At 44.0% G+C, this 16,929-nt stretch overlaps 1 protein-coding gene across 1 annotated transcript; it reads left to right on the top strand.

Annotated features, from left to right (window-relative positions):
- The first annotated feature begins 4,182 nt into the window (after positions 1 to 4,182).
- Positions 4,183 to 15,847, top strand: LOC117350713 (HLA class II histocompatibility antigen, DRB1 beta chain-like). The gene is made up of 6 exons (XM_033925224.1): positions 4,183 to 4,381; positions 7,128 to 7,397; positions 9,308 to 9,586; positions 13,831 to 13,944; positions 14,866 to 14,898; positions 15,798 to 15,847. Exons 1-6 carry the CDS (start codon positions 4,273 to 4,275, stop codon positions 15,809 to 15,811), a joined length of 819 nt encoding a protein of 272 aa, XP_033781115.1. The 5' UTR covers positions 4,183 to 4,272; the 3' UTR covers positions 15,812 to 15,847.
- Positions 15,848 to 16,929: the final 1,082 nt, after the last annotated feature.

Below are 16,929 nucleotides of genomic sequence, written 5' to 3'. Positions count from 1 at the left end.
AAAAACGTACAAAACAAACCTTTGGGATGTAGGAAGGGCCAGCATTTATACTAGACTGACCACACAGACATTCCAGCTGAGCGGTGGGGACATTGCAGTGAACTTCACATAACAGGTCTCAGGTACACATCTCATCATAACCCACTTAGAGTGTATGGCAAGCCCTCCAAAACCCACTGGACCCAACTGTATACCACACCAATAGCCTTTATACTAGAGAATGACACGGTGACAAAATTCATCACCGTTCCCGTCTCCGCGGATAACCGCGGGAAATAATCCCATGTCATTTTCTAGTGTCTATTTCAACCTCGGTCCTTCTACACCAGCATTCTTCAAAGCAAAGCTTGCGGGTCAGTGGTTGTGCCCAATTATACTCTGATTCTTCCCTCTCTCCTTAAAGAATGACATGAAGATGGTTTCCCACGGTTATCCGCGGGGACGGGAACAGCGATGAATTTTGTCACCATGTCATTCTCTACTTTATACCTGCAGGTATACATAGGTACAGAGGGATTTGGGTGTCCTTTGGAAGGCTCACATATTCCACCATAAGTGTGGTAGTTAGAGTGGGATATGGACCTCCTAAGTTCTCATCTCTATGGTTGACTGCGTCACCTGTTTCATTCACCTCTTTGGGGGATGTGAGCGGCTCAGTGATCAATGGGGGAATGTGGAGGGGTCTTTCTTACATCCCTCCAGTGGTCGTCTGGTCTGCTAGGACACCTTATTGGTATTTATTCATTATTAAAACAGGTCTAGCCCCAAACGTCTTCTCGTGCCCTAGACGTGTTCTTAAAATGTTTGATAATTGCAGATAAATATCCATATCATAAGCCCATCCTAGTCTCGCCCAAACCAAGCCTCTAACACACCCCCTTGAGATTTAGACAAACTACAGATGAACAGCGTAGATATCAGTCTAGGTTTTAAAAGTAGCGAATTGGAAGGGTTGGCCAAGAAAAACGTCTGTCTACCGCTGTATGCCACTTTTTGGATATTTATCCTTTTGAAAATGAGCCCCAGAGTACTAAGGAAAAAGAAACTTTTAAAGATTTCACTTGAGTGAGGAAGAAACTGAGTAAAAGAAACATTTAAACACTCACACTTAGCTGGAGCAGGTTTCTTGACCCAGGTGAGGGAGACTGTACACCTGAAATTACAATTCATAGCAATAATCAGAATTTGAACGTAATAACACAGGCTGTATTAAAAAGGGTCATTATACGTATCTGATGTTTTAAACTAAAGTCTTCCTGATAACAGTTTTTAAAGTAACATCAAAGTATTTGGTCACATTGTTTGCTGGGGTTCACATATGAAAAAGTACCTGTATCTAGTTAGTGTAAGACATCAGCTTAATTTATTCACAAACTAAGGGAAAGGGAAACATTTTCCATCTTTAAGAATCGATGGCTAATATTCTTAGTTTTGAAATACGTTCATTACTTAAAAGTAAAATTTTGTATCAGCTTCAGAAAAAATTTCCTTGAGAAATAAAATCTTTTAATACCATATTTAATTAATCGGTGACTTTTCTTACAAAGAAATCATGTACATACCACAAATCTTATAAGCACAGAAAGATGTTACACTCTGGTTGTATTACCTACATAAGCAAACGATTATTGCTTCTTTCTTTGAGAGAGAGGGAAGAGGTTTATTTTAAAATGTAAAGTCCCACCTCATGATTGGAATAAAACAGGAAATATCTAGGATCACTCTGACATCCATCTTCTTGAGTCCTAAATTGGTCATCAGTAAAGTAAGGTCTGCTCTTTGGGGATGGGACCTCTTGCAATATAAACACAGTAACAGGTCAGTCACCACAAAATCCTGAAAGCCAAGTGGAAGTAACTGCAGAGCTTTAGGCAAGGGAGGTTTGTTTCTTATGAAACCAGGTGCTGTGGCTTTGCAAATGGGGCCAGACTGAACAAAACACTTCTGATAAGTTGGGACAGTCAAACAGGGCTTGTGAGTCCAGAGGTCCCCCCCTCCCCCGTTGAGATTTTCCTAATTAAACTCAACAATTCTGATGGTCCCAACATCCCTTAACATCCTGAAAAAATGCAGAGATGGATTCACAGTTTGAATATTAAACTTTATTGGGTAGGTGATGTGTAATGAGGGCAATTTCTAAAGACCATTCGCCGGGAACGTGGCTAATAACCCAGGTAAATGGGCTACTTGGAAATTATGCTGCATAATTTAATTTGCTTAATACATTGCCCTTAACAGATAAGTTTACAAGATAAACACAAAACTAAGAGAAGTAGAGGAAATGACCCTTCCTTGTGAGTAAATTTCACTCTGATGGCTCCTCGAGTGTCTCCGCCTCTCTGGGTTTTTTTGCAGAGGTTGCTGCTGTAGGCAACTGCCTAATTTGTCTACTGCTTAATATTAAGCAGAACAAAAGGCTACTTAAAGCTGCAGAGGTGCCCACAAATCTCAGTTAAGGGGATCCGGGTTTTACCTCTTCCCCACGAGAATCAGATCCATTTAAGGACCAGTGAGGAGCTGCAGTGTCTCAGGATCAGCAGAGCAGATCAGTTGTGATCCAGAGGAGTTGCTGGACATCTCCCCACCACTTGTTCCCTCTAAGCTGAGCAGGAGTCCTGCAACTGAACTACTACCAGTAGGAGGTGCTACTTCATTATTGTGTTTTCAGTTGCTTGAGAGAGGCAGGTTCTCTGAAGTCCTGCAGAACTTGTCCAATAATATTGAAAATGTGATAGCACCCCCTACTTCCAGGACTGGAGGCAGAGGACCCCCGCTCAGCTTAGATTGAACAGTGTTTTCCCCACAACCTAAAGATCAACCCAAAGCTTCCTGCAGTAGCTAAGATCCAGAGCATTCACTGCTGTCTGTACCACCATCACTTTAAAAGTTTTACCAGTTTAACCAGTAGATAAAAGGAAATGATACTGTCTCTGCAGAAGCCCAGCTTCTCCAGGAGCCAGCTGCTGAAGATTTGGTATAAATCACCATCTTTAACACACTCAGACAGACCCACTAAATGTAAGTTATTATACCGAGTTCTGTTTTCCTGCTCCTCAATCTTATCTTACGATTCAGAGGTTTCCTTCCTCAGTGCAGTGATCTGATTTGCCATATTGGCGCTATTATCCTCCTGCATGGATAACCACTGCTCCACCTCTGAGAATTGCCAATTTTGAGAGTTGACTTTTTCATTCATTTTGTCCACTGTAGTTGGTTTGCTAATGCAGCTGATATATATATAGTTATCTTTTGAGTCCACTCTCCAGCTTAGGGGTTACCAGATTTTGTCTGTAAAAAGAAGAGCACATATAGCCCCTACCTGCTGCATCCGCAGCCCCATCCTATTCTGTCTCTGCCCCCAGCCTTGCCTCGCTAAACCCCCATGCCCACCTCCACTTGAATTTTATCTCTTCTTCCCTGAGTTCGGGGCCACATCTGGAGGTCCTCCGAACATGCGTGGAAGGGACATGATTATAATCTATGCATGCGCGTATGCATGCAACATCATCACATCTACGCATGCTTATAGGCTCTCCAGATGTGGCCCTGTGCAAAGGGCCCACCAAAACCTAGACAAAGTCAAGGTTTTGGAAATCCCCCCCTCCCTCTCCTTGGTCACCTAAAAAGTCCTGTAAAAAGAGGACATGTTTGGGATTTCCCAGATATCTGGTAACTGTACTCCAGCGGGAATGGTGAATGAAGTGGGATGCTCCGCCATCTTGGCTGGTGATAGCTTTGGCTTCTCTTTAGGAGTTTTCGAGGTTCTTATGCTACTCCGTGATCCTGGTCCCAGTTCTTTTCTGCTTATTTGGTGTCATCTGTGACAACCACCAAGAGTGCAATGTTCTTATGGCCGATTTTATCGGGGTTAACATGGAGCACCCCTCTCCCCCATCTACTCAGGCAAACTCCACCTTTTGAACTCTTCAATGCCAATATCTTCTTTTCTAACTTGTTAAAAGTTAGAAAAGAAGCCCTTTTAACAATATTCTCTAGAGAGGATTCCAAGAACTTAGATCTAGACAAAAGGTCTTTTTTGTGTGACACCTAAGCATCCGTCCAAAGCACACACTCCAGGCTCTCAGTAACCCTGGCACTTCTCTCTGCCTGGAAACCAATTATGCAGCTGAGCCTCAGAACATGATTGGCTCACACACTTCTCTCCGGTGTTTCAGGGGAGGAGATTTACTGGTGTGCTGGTGTCAGTGGGGGCTGAGTGCCAGTCTCACCCAGGAAAAGCGTTCTGCTGGCTTCAGTCACTTCTTTGAGATCATGATGGTCTCTGTCCGAGCGCCTGGAGCTGGAAGCTGCAGTCTGGCACTTCTAATAGTGATCCTGATTGTGCTGAGAACCCACATAATTCACTGCGGGGACCCTCCAGGTAAGGATCCGAGAGGGGTTTGGGGTCAGGATATTTCTAGACGTGACAGCGCAGAGAACCCACCACCATCAGATAAAGATCATTTCGGGGCTCTAAGATCAGAGGTCAGGAAACATCTGATGGTGATAGTCCCGAGACCTGACATTGCTCATTACAGGACTCTCCACTTAAAAATTGAGGAGGGGGTGATATGTGGGGCTGGAAGAGACTGTATTTGTGTGTTGGGGGGATGTGTAAGTAATATATTACTGAGTTACATCTTATGGTTTATGAGGAGATAACAAAGACAATAATTCAGAATCTGAAAGGAAAGAAATTGAAAGAAAGTTTTAGAAAAGTAATAGTAACAGTGGCAACATATCACTAGTAATATATTACTTTCAAAAGTAATGAATAACCAGTGTTGGGTAAGTTATTTTCCAATATTAAAAGAAAACTGCCACTAGTTTCATTAGGAAACAGGAATAAGTTACAAGTACTTACTAGTCTAGGTAGGTTATTGTGAAAAATAATGCCTTACTTAAAAAGTGATTTATTAGCAGTAAAATATTACTAAGCAACTCTACTGTCTTGGAATGATGTGCATGGGATGTGTGTATGCTTTGCGTGTGTGGTGTGTAAGGGAGAAGCTCAATGTTTTGGTTGGATTTGTGAGTTTCTGGGTCTCTCTGTCTGTCTGTCTTTCTCTACCTGCCTTGCCTCTTGTGATTATTCTCAGCCTGGGAGTCTCTCTTCTCTGAAAACAGGAACCTGAGCTCCATAAAAATGACAATACTGACCCTTTGTGGCCATTGGAGAAAGTGCAGCATCTCCCATTTTTATGCTTTTAATAAAGGAAATATTGTCCTTGTACAAAAAGGGATCCAGGTCTGTTTATCTGTGCAACAAGGTAGAATCAGGTTAAAAAGTTTTATTAATGCTTCCTGGGTCAGACCAATGGGCCACCAAGCCCAGTAGCCCGTTCTCACAGTGGCCAATCCAGGGAGAGGGTTTAGGAGGAAAGAGGAGCAGCTCAATCTTAGACATGTTTAGTTTCAGATGACGGCAGCAATGTCAGCACACAAAAGCTCACATGAAAGTCAATCCTGTCAGCTGATAAAGGCCTAAAGTGCGGTAGAGGTTTCTACTCCGCTAAATGCTCTGAAGGTGCTCCGATGCAGTAGAAATCTCTACCATAGCTTGGTAGAAGGGGGGGAGGGAGGGGGTTGAATATTGCACTTAACCAGCTGACTCTATAAACCTAGAAATTCAATGCTGAAGGCCAGACGTGGCCCATCATTGCAACTGGCTATATAAAGACGTCACCCAGATCCAACGAAGACGTTTACAGTTAATGAAGAATGCAGCTATAAAACTCTTCACTAATTACAGAAAATTTGATCATCTGATGCCCTTCTACAGAATGCCCACTGGTTGCCATTTAAATAATTTTGCTTTGCTTTAAAATACGACTATCAAAGTTACAGCATTAATGCCATATACACCATTGAGAACTTTACGATCTGCAGAGCACAATTTACTTGTAATTCCCTCCTTCAAAGTCATAAATACTCGAAGAAACGAAATATTCACCATTTCTGCTCTGCAGCTATGGCATACTCTACCCTTTCATCTAAAGAGTAACTACACCAAACACTAAATCCAATTCTATTACTTCAAATATGTCCACTGTTGCGTATAAGGTTGTAATTTTAATAAACTGTACATTGTAATTTGCTGTATTTTAAGATTCTGCATATTGTAACTCACTGATTGTCCAACTCTCTTCAATGGGAACCGCCTGGAAGTCACACGATTATGGCGGAAAAAAGAATAAAGTTATTATTATTATTAGAGAAGAACAAAAACTTGACTGCTTTAAGAGCAGCTTAAAGTCTTTTTTTATTTAAAGATGCTTTTCACAACTTAAATACCAAATGTATGATGCTTCTTTTTAAAGAAATATACAACTCAGGAGACATCAGAGATTCCCCCTGTCAATCCTTTATAAGCTTCTCTTCCTTTATTTATTGAAGTTCAACCCGCACCCTTTTGTATCATGTTGGTCCTTGTATGGGTTGATATGCATCCTTATTTTATAATAATGTACTCTGTTTTAAGGTGTATTGTAAGCGATATAATCACATTTCAAATAAACCTGAAATTCACAAGTGGTGAATCTAAGGCCTGTGGCAATTTCTAAAAGCATTTTCTGATTTGGTTCATTAATAAGAGACGACTGCAAATTCCTTTTTCTCAGAGACCAGCTAAATTTCCTCCTGTCCCCATGTCTGATCGTTTGGGGTAAAGAAATTTGGTCTGTTTGTTTGTTCATCCAGGGCAAGTTACATAATAACATACAAAATCAGACATAATATTTTTCGTAGAAATCAATCCAAAAACACACTAGAAAACAAATTGCACAATTACATAATAAAATCAAATTGCATCTGGCCTAAGGCCAAACCCTAAAATAGATCAAAATATCAAATTGCCTCAATGTCAAACAGAACAGAATGAGACTCGACAGTCGCCACTCCTTCTCGCTTTAGGTCTGTCTGGAGGTGTCTCTTCATGTGTCTCTAGTCATCGGAGTGTGTGGCAGTCTCTCTCTCTCAGGATGTTAACATGTGGCCTCTTGCTGTCTCTCGGGGTGAGTCTCTTTTCTGTCTCCGAAACTGTACTGGGTGGGTCGGCGTCTCTTTCTTTTGCTTTCTAAGTCTCTCAGGGTGTTACAACAGTCTCTCTCTCTCTCTCTTTCCTGCAGCGGTTTTCCTCTATCAGTGGAAGGCCGAGTGTCACTTCGGAGCCGGCGGGCAGGGGATGCGCTTCCTGCAGCGGCACTTCACTAACCGGGAGGAGTACGTTTATTTCGACAGCGACATCGGGCACTATGTGGGCAGGAACGAGTTGGGGGTGGTGCAGGCGGATTATTGGAACAACGACACAGCGATCCTGGAGCAGAAACGGGCTGCGGTGGAGAGATTCTGCAAACACAACTACGGGGTATTTAAACCCTTCATCATTGAACGGAGAGGTGAGAGCACAGGAGAGAGACAGGCAGGGCCGAGACCCCCCTCCCCCGACCCATCTAGAGACAGCTCCGAGGTCAGCCTGAAAGAAAAGCCGTGCAAAGCCCCTCCTCACTCCAAGGGAGGGGGGGACCTAAAATGGGGAGAGTATGAAACAAAAGAGACTGATAGACAGCACCTCCCCCCCAAGAGAAAGAGACAGCCCCCTCCCACCAGGAAGTAAAAGAGATTCCCAGAGCTTTAATTTCTAGCAAGCGCAGTTAGGGGGTTCAGGGCCTGGGGTCTCTTCTGCCCCTGGTGGTCAAAGGGGAACTCTGTTCAAGGGCATTCCCTCACTAATCAAATGGAAAAGCCCAAAAACATTCTCCCTCTTAAATGCTCCACCTCTCACCCCTCCCTTCCTAAAGACAGGTACGGTACCACTGTGCCCCTCTGCCGCTGCACCTGTCACCCTGTACCCCTCTGGCCACCGCCATTCCCCTTTACTTCTTTACCCTGCTCAATTATGGCCTGTAGCTGAATTACATCCAGGGTTACATCAGGCACCTTCAACCCTTCATTTCAACCTCCTCCCTCCCCCCCCCCCCCCTCTTTTTCTACTCTGGTCACTTTGTCAGCCTATTCCAGCCTCAGTCTGGAGCTCACCATTAAGTGATAACAGTGGCAAACCCAGATAGCCAGTTTTGAGCAAGCCTAAGCCCAAAGTGGGCAGACATCTCTCTCTCTCTCTTTCCCCTTCTTCTCCACAGCCTATGCAGCAGACTCCTTCCTTCCTTTCCACCCCCAACATATGCAATACATTCTCCTTCCCTCTCCAACCCCCAGCCTATGTGACAAATTTTCTCTCTCCCTCCCTCCCCACCCCCCATATACCATTTCTTTACATACATGCTGCGGATGGCTGCCTCAGAAGCATTGACTCAGGGACTCAATTTTCCATCTCATCCCTGCAAATTCTGTCCCTGTCCTTGTCCAATTCCTGCAAGCTCTGTCCTTATCTGCACAAGCCTCGAACACTTTAAAATCATAAGTGTTGGACGCTTGTGCAGTTAATGCAGATCTTTCAGGAATGGGGCAAAGACTGGGGCAGTGAAAAAATTTTGTCTCCGTGTCATCTCTGACGCAAATATATCAGAGGGAAGGCTTCCAGATCAACTGCCGGCAGCATATAGGACCCCCTGCTATTGGCCTGTGGTTGCTGGGAGGAAAGGTCTGAACCCAAACTGGGCAGGCAGAAACATCTAGACCAGTGGTCTCAAACTCAAACCCTTTGCAGGGCCACATTTTGGATTTGTAGCTACTTGGAGGGCCTCAGAAAAAAAAATAGTTAATGTCTTATTAAAGAAATGACAATTTTGCATGAGGTAAAATGTAAGTCTCCCTCCAATTTAGGAATCAAGGAAACTCTTATATCTTGGCATCCCAAGTCCTTTAAATTTTCTTCACACTTCTACCTCTAACCCTCTGTTGTAGTTCCTTCCTATTTCTCCTACTGTAAATCACGTTGAGCTCTATGAACGTGGAGATGATGCGTTATACAAACCTAAGGATTAGATTAGATTAGGTAAAACTCTTATAGTTTATAGATCTTTCCTTTTGGCTAAGTCTTAATAATAATTTTGAAATTTATAGCTAGAGAGACATATGATCAAGAAACTGTTTTATTTTACTTTTGTGATTATGATAAACATACAGAGGGCCTCAAAATAGTACCTGGCGGGCCGCATGTGGCCCCTGGGCCACGAGTTTGAGACCACTAATCTAAACCCATCTAAGGGACTGTGAAAACAACCCTGGATCCACCCAGCTCAGGCATTAAACCAGGATTCTTCCAGGATTTCTTTCTCTGTTATGAATTTCTGTGGAGTCCCAGACCATATCTGCCTCTCCCCATGCCGGTATGTCTGTCTTACAGTCCCTCCCAAAGTTAAAATCACCCCTACAAAGTCCTTCAGTCTGGAGCACCAGAGCCTCCTGGTCTGCATCGTCAGCGGATTCTTCCCCTCCGAGATTCAGGTGAAGTGGCTGAGGAACGGGGTGGAAGAGAGCAGCGTGGTATATGCGGAGCTCTTACAGAACGGAGACTGGACCTATCGGCTGGATGCGATACTGGAGACGGTCCCGGAGCACGGAGACACCTACACGTGTGAGGTGGAGCACAGCAGCCTGCAGCAGCCTCTCAGGATGGAGTGGGGTAAGAGACCCTCCCCCCTTCTCTTTATTTGGGTTATAACTTTATAGCAGGTCCCCTAGGTTGGGAGATTATTTTAAAGGTTTCGTGGAAGTGAGTCTTTATCAACTGACAGTGGCCCACCTAGTTGCTGAAGACGTATGATGTCACTTTCAGGGATCCCCAAGCCACACCAGTTGAGAAGTTCCCCTCGCCTACTTTTTAATACCACTTCTCCTGCAGTGACTTAGGCCCATCTATGCTGAAACAGGAAATTACATCAGAGAGAAGGCTGTGAGCTGATGCTGAGCAGCTACCATCATACACTGCTCACTACTGGCAAAGTGGTGTTTATAAGGTACAATTATGGCGGGGGGGGGGGAATTGAAATCTGGATTATCTTGGGAGGAGGGATGGTAGTTGACAGCTGAATCACATGGGGTAGATGTTCTGCACCCAGATCGAATGCAGGGCAGGGGAAAAGATATCAGGCAGAGAGCGGTGGTTAGGGTTCCTTTGCCCACCCACCTTGGGTCCAGGCCCCTTCCAAATTAGATGTCTGCCAACTCCCCTGACTCCACCACTTTGGCCAAACTAAGCCTCTGAACACACAGAATATCAGGTCGTGTAAATGTAAAAGTTTGAGCTATCTTGTTACTCAGGTGCACTTTTAGGAGTGGGAGAAATTAATGAGGTCTTTTATATGTTCACTACAAGCTTTGTATAAAGAAAATCATTTATAAAATTATCCCCCCAGTGTCCTATTAGGAGTGTAGCCTCCCTTCCCCCATTCTCATCAGGATGGAGGGTTCTGGGTCTTCTCTCACGAGGAGAGGGATGTGAACGTTTAGGTCCTTAGGACTGAACATAATGAACTCGGACCCTCACTCTTCACTTTCATATTGTGGTTCCAAACAGAGAGAATATCTTGAGGCCTCTGTATCACCCCCTGGTGCAACCGTATCTTGAACACCATGTGTGGTTCTGGTCTCCGGATCTTAAAACGGATACAGACGAATTAGAAGTGATTCAGAGAAGGGAGACACCAAAAGGATTAAGGGGACGTAACGAGTCTCATAAGAGAAAAGGTTATAGAGATTAGGGCTCTTCCGTGTGGAGAAGAGACGGTTTATAAAATCCTGAATGAAGTGAAATGGGGAAATGCAAATCGATTATTTACATTGAAATGCGCAATTCCTTAAAGAAAAGAGGCTGATTGGAAATTTAATGCCAGATCTGGGTAGCATTGGAAGAGTTCATGGAGAGGTGCCTAGAGGTGCTTCTCTTCCTACAACCCAACCACCCTTCTCCGGTTTCCCCCAAAATACTCCCTCCCACCGAGCATTAGCCCAACCCATGGTGGTCTGGTGGCTCTCCCAACCACCACAGTGGCCCCTAGATCTCCCTCCCCAAGTCACATGAGGGTGGTATGAATATTTTGGTAGACATAAATAAGTGAAACAAATATTTTTTTAAATTTGACAAAAACTTATTTTTCTGATGGGATGGAAAAATTGGACAAAGTGTACAGCCCTTAATGGAGACTATGTTGAGAAATATAACTGGGTTTTTAAAAAAAATTATTTGTTTAACTTGTTTTTTTACTGTAAGTTTTCACTGGTGGCCTAGCGGTGGAAGTAGGAGTGATTTCCACATCTCTGGGTGGCCCAGCCCAATGCATCCTGTTTTCCTGGACACCCCTTTTCCCTAGATTCAAGCAAATTATTTCCTGCACATACCCTAAACCCAGGTATTTCCAAAGTAAAACAATTCACCTTCTCTATGAAAATTTGTGCAGAGGTCATGGGTGAAAAGTCCCCAAAGATGCTGCTCTAATGTGGGGAGTTTCAGGCCTGCCCCCAAAGGGCACTGAGAGTGGACAATTTTCAGGAGACTAATTTATGTGAATAAAATTATTTTTATTTAAATAAATCACTGAGCGACAGATTCTCAAAACTAAAATCTGCCTTTAACGTGATCACTAGACCGGTACCAGCTGGATTATCGTGCTTATTATATTAGTGACAGATTATTAAAACGGCTTACGATGGTCTTTCCTGAGTTTTCTAGCACTCTCTGATACTGCCATGCAGATGTAATACAGTATCCTTTTTAACTTCCTTAAGGAATTAAGCAGCAACGAGCCCTTTCCTTTTGTTTTTTTCCTTGTCTTTTATTCCTATCCAAATTGTATTTCCAACCCTATTTCCTTTTCTCTCCCGTCTGTCTGTCTCATTTATCCCTTTTTAATAAGCCAATTATTAGTTGATGTTTTTTTGTAATTTGTTTTTTGGGGTTTTTTTTGTAAGTATTAATGGTATTGTTAATGGCATTTTTATCAAGTTCATACTCTTTTTTATATATATTGTAGACTCGCTTAGAAATTATATAAGCGATTAAATCACATTTTAATAAAACCTTGAAACCTAGTACGAGGTCATTAATATTAAAATGAGCACTCCGTGTGATTCTCTATAATCACCGAGTGACTCTCTAACCTCATTGTGCCACATTTGCTGTCAAAATTTGCCAACAGGTCTGAGTTGTCATTGCCTTATTTTCTGATCAGTGCCTGAGTGCTGATTGGCTCAGGCATTGACAGGAAAGTAAGGCTTGACAGCTCAGACCTGCAGGAAACCTTTCCTGCCATTAAGTGACCCCCCACCACGGCTGCGGGAAAGATGCCTGTCAATCCAATCCTGCCAATCCAACCTGATCAGCTTCTTTGACTGGGTAACGGGGAAGCTGGATATTGGGGAGTCCCTGGACATCGTGTACCTGGACTTTAGCAAAGCATTCGACAACGTACCACACCGCAGGTTACTGAGCAAGATGAGTTCTATAGGATTAGGTGACACATTGACGAAATGGGTTGGGAGCTGGCTTGGAGGTAGGCTCCAAAGGGTGGTGGTGAACGGCACCCCCTCCGAAATGACGGAGGTGATTAGTGGAGTACCACAGGGCTCAGTCTTGGGCCCAATCCTATTCAACATCTTTATAAGAGACTTGGCAGAAGGGCTTCTAGGTAAAATAACATTATTCGCCGATGACGCCAAACTGAGTAATGTAGTGGGCAAATGCACAACAGACGAAGATTCAGTGCCCGACAACATGATGCACGACCTACTCCTACTGGAGCGATGGTCTAGGACATGGCAACTCAACTTCAATGCCAAAAAATGCAAAGTTATGCACCGGGCAGCCAGAATCCATGCAAGTCTTATACCCTTAATGGCGAGATCCTAGCAAAAACGGTAGCAGAACGAGACTTGGGGGTAATCGTCAGTGAGGACATGAAGTCTGCCAATCAAGTGGAGCAGGCTTCGTCCAAGCAAGACAAATCATGGGCTGCATACGAAGGGGTTTCGTCAGTCGTAAGGCGGAAGTCATTATGCCATTGTATAGATCCATGGTGAGGCCCCACCTGGAATACTGTGTGCAATTCTGGAGGCCGCATTATCGCAAGGATGTGCTGAGACTGGAGTCGGTGCAAAGAATGGCCACCCGGATGGTCTCGGACTCAAGGATCTACCATACGAAAAACGGCTTGACAAATTACAGCTATACTCGCTCGAGGAGCGCAGAGAGAGGGGGACATGATCGAGACGTTCAAGTATCTTACGGGCCGCATCGAGGCGGAGGAAGATATCTTCTTTTTCAAGGGTCCCACGACAACAAGAGGGCATCTGTTGAAAATCAGGGGCGGGAAACTACGAGGTGACACCAGGAAATTCTTTTTCACTGAAAGAGTGGTTGATCGCTGGAATAGTCTTCCACTACAGGTGATTGAGGCCAGCAGCGTGCCTGATTTTAAGGCCAAATGGGATCGGCACATGGGATCTATTCACAGGGCAAAGGTAGGGGAGGGACATTAAGGTGGGCAGACTAGATGGGCCGTGGGCCCTTATCTGCCGTCTATTTCTATGTTTCTTTGTTTCTATGTTTCCCTATCAGCCATTGCCAGGCAGCACCCCCCCTAAAATCCCACTCCCCCAGTAGCCGTGTTTCGGCTGAAGAACCTGCCTCATCAGTCACAATGAAGTTCATATCGGATTTCTGCATCACTAGATAAGGGCAGGGCCATACCCAGTTCACTGTGACTCCTGAGGCTGAAACATGGCCCATGTCATTGAAATTTGTGTTGATGCAAATAAAGTTTGTTGATTACATCTGGTTTTTTCTTATGTCTCCATTTTCCCCGCTGCTGATGCTGGGGTGATTGAACTGCGGTGGACTGTTTCTTCTGTTTTCTTATGTGTTTCATGCAGAGCCTGAGACCTCAGAGTCTGCAAGGAGCAAGCTGCTAACGGGGATCGTGGGGTTCGTGTTGGGGGCTGTGTTCATCACAGTTGGACTCATCATTTATTTGAAGAGTAAGAAAGGTAACTGCAGTCACAACCAGATAATGTCACCTCTCCTGTTACTGCCACCATCACTCCTAAAGGTAACCATGCTCACAGCCATATGATGGGAGTCAGACACTGCAGGCTTCTAGACTCCTATCACTGTCCTATCAGCCCTCCAGAAATAGGTGTAAGACCATTGCATTAACTGGGTCCTAAACTTAGTTGCTAATCCCATGTGTATCCCATAGAATGACAGCCTTTAAACATGGATTGGCGCCGATATTTGGCATTTACTCATGTAATACTAGGAGTTGTCCTATTACATACATTTGCTCCTAAGTCACTTGGAGTGTAAATGCGAGAGGGATGTACACATGGGATGGAAGATGGATGGGCCTTGGACATTTCTCCGAAACATGTGCAACTTAGAGAATACTATCGATTCTGATCATACCTTGGCGTACTTTGTTGCTTCCACTTACACCGGCTCTTGACATAAGTTGATGCTCTTAAATGATCGTGCCACCAGTGCTCACACTCTGATCCTATATCGGCATCTTTGAACCCAGTTGCTGTTATAGATTTGGCACTATGCATGGTTCTTTGTGGTAGCTACATCTTGGTACCAGTTTATAGAATTACCCCCATACACATCAGAATCCTCTGTAAAAGGAGTGGGTAAGGTTGGGCACTTTGATGTCTTAGACAGCATCGCATTGGTTTGGGTCATCTGTCTTTGTTAAACTCTTGCAGTTATTGGTTGGAACTTCATGATGTAATAATCACTATTTGTTATGGGTGGTGACTTAGAGAGTTTGCTGATTGGCTAAGGCGCCTCCTTGTCATGGGTATAAATCTTCACATGCTCCATTTCCAGATCTTACTCTTTGTATCTAAACTAATGAAAATGCTCTGTCAAAGTGAATAATTCTGAATTGTTTTTCTTATTTCTTTCAGGTACAACTCAGCTTAGGATTCCTCCCAATGAAGGTAAATAATCTTTGAGCAGAGATTGCGAGTGACTGTGCCTGATGGTTTCCCTTTTTTGCGACGGCTTTTTGCAGTGGTGAATTTCGACGTCGCTTATACTTTGCTGCTACTCCACAATTTTTTGTGACTTTTTTTGTTATTCCCCCCTTTTTTACCATGGACCCCTGACGAAGGTTTGTCCGAAACACGGACTGTGTCGGGTCCCTTGATTGGTAAAAGGGTTTGCATATAATTATTTTTTGTCACGATAAATTTTGCCTACGTCTTGTACAGATCTGCAGTTCTGTTTTGTTTGCTCTCGGTTTCCCTCTGAATACAGAAAAATGATAGTATTTGAGCAGTCAGAGGAACAGGAACCATTCAACATATATTTAGTGTGGGACCATGTGCAGAATACGCCCAGGAGAATATCTGTCTAGAATGCACCCAGGGACTTTGTATTTAATAGCTCTGATTATGGTGGGATAACAAATCTTTAATAAACTTGGAAACTTGGATATGGTTGGGGGGTTGGGTGCTTTGCAATATACCGATATACCCAGAGTGGTTTTCTACATAGAATTCACATGGAAGCATGCCTGTGCACATCATATATCTTTGGCATTCTTTGCCCATTATACAATTGGGCAGTAAACATGGGGAGAGGGGAAGCTCTGTTTAGAATATCCCTCATCTATAAAGCAGGCTTTCCTAACACATTTTTCACAACATAAGAAGGTGATATAGAAAATCAGACCAAGAGGGAAACGCATGGACACACTGATTGATAGATCTGGCCTGCAGTGGGATGGGGTTGAGAAGAGGGGTCAGACTGCAAAATAAATCTAGATCTTATTGAGAAGTTTGAGAACTAACCTCCCATCTCTTATTTGTATCTCTCTGCTTCTTGTTCTCCTCAGGTCTCCTGAGTTAAGCTGATCTCAGAAACCTCTGCTCCATCATCTGGGACCTAAAACCTCTCATATCCTAAGGATCAGTAAAGCCTTAAGCGGAATCACTGCTGTCCATACTGACACCTACAGCTGAGACCCTTCTCTGATCCCAGGGAGGAGGTTCAGCCCCAGCTGGAGGGGGCCACTACACACTCTCTGTTTTCTAGTGCTTAGGGGTCTCGGATTTTGTCTCCTCTGTGAGAGCATGCTCACTAGCTTTGACACTGTCAGGACTCGGGAGTATTCTGTCCCACGTATTAACGTCTCCCAGACTAGATAATTTTAGCTCCCCCTTCCCACGTCTTCCCCTGCCATGCATATGCACCTTCCCTTCCCCCGTATCTTTTTAACTTCGGTGCGAGCAGCCACCAACTTGCCTACGTTGGCTTTGGTTCTCTCTCTGACATCACTTCTAGGACCCGCGCCTAAGAAGTGACGTCGGAGAGAGCAACGAAGCCAAGCAAGGTGGTGGCTTCTTGCACCAAAGTTAAAAAGGTAGGGGGCTGGGGGAAGAGGGCACGAGAGGGGTACCACCATCCCGGGCTATGCCACTGGTTGGAGCCCCCCTCCCCAAAAAATTCTGAACTTTTGTGAGCCCCCCTGCAGATTGTGAGGCTCGAGCTGTAGCTTATAGGTAAATCTGGCACTGGCCTCACCTAGAAGCAGATGGAATACCCTGCACTCCCTGTCTTAATGCTGAACCACACCGTCCAGTGACCGCTGGATGCCAGATGATCACCCACTATAGCTTTTCATTCTTAAGCACTAAGTCCAGTATGGCCCCCTCCCTCATGGGTTCCATTATCAACATCTGGAATAATTCACCCTGTAGAGAATCCAGGATCTCCCTGCTTCTAGAAGACCCCCTCGAAAGGGATACCCCAATCAACATATGGCATATTAAAATCACCTTTCAAAGCTATATTGCAAATGTCATTAAATCTCTGTCCACCTTTTCTGTCTGTTTTGAGTTTTATTTAAAATTTGATTAATCACTTAATCCAACTTCTAAGCAATGAACATGGATAAAAAATTTACAACGTTCAGGGGAACAATATATGTGACAGACTGGACATACAGTACAAATAGGAAAAAGGGT

This window comes from Geotrypetes seraphini, chromosome 16 (genome assembly GCF_902459505.1).
Source record: "Geotrypetes seraphini chromosome 16, aGeoSer1.1, whole genome shotgun sequence".
NCBI classification, from domain to species: domain Eukaryota; kingdom Metazoa; phylum Chordata; class Amphibia; order Gymnophiona; family Dermophiidae; genus Geotrypetes; species Geotrypetes seraphini.
This window is presented reverse-complemented; position numbering and strand designations above follow the sequence as displayed.

Excerpts from the sequence above, each read along its gene's own strand:
- LOC117350713 (XM_033925224.1), top strand. The coding sequence starts at position 4,273 with ATGATGGTCTCTGTCCGAGCGCCTGGAGCTGGAAGCTGCAGTCTGGCA. Across the intron at positions 7,398-9,307 it reads CTTCATCATTGAACGGAGAG|TCCCTCCCAAAGTTAAAATC; the intron begins GTGAGAGCACAG and ends TCTGTCTTACAG. Across the intron at positions 9,587-13,830 it reads GCCTCTCAGGATGGAGTGGG|AGCCTGAGACCTCAGAGTCT; the intron begins GTAAGAGACCCT and ends TGTTTCATGCAG.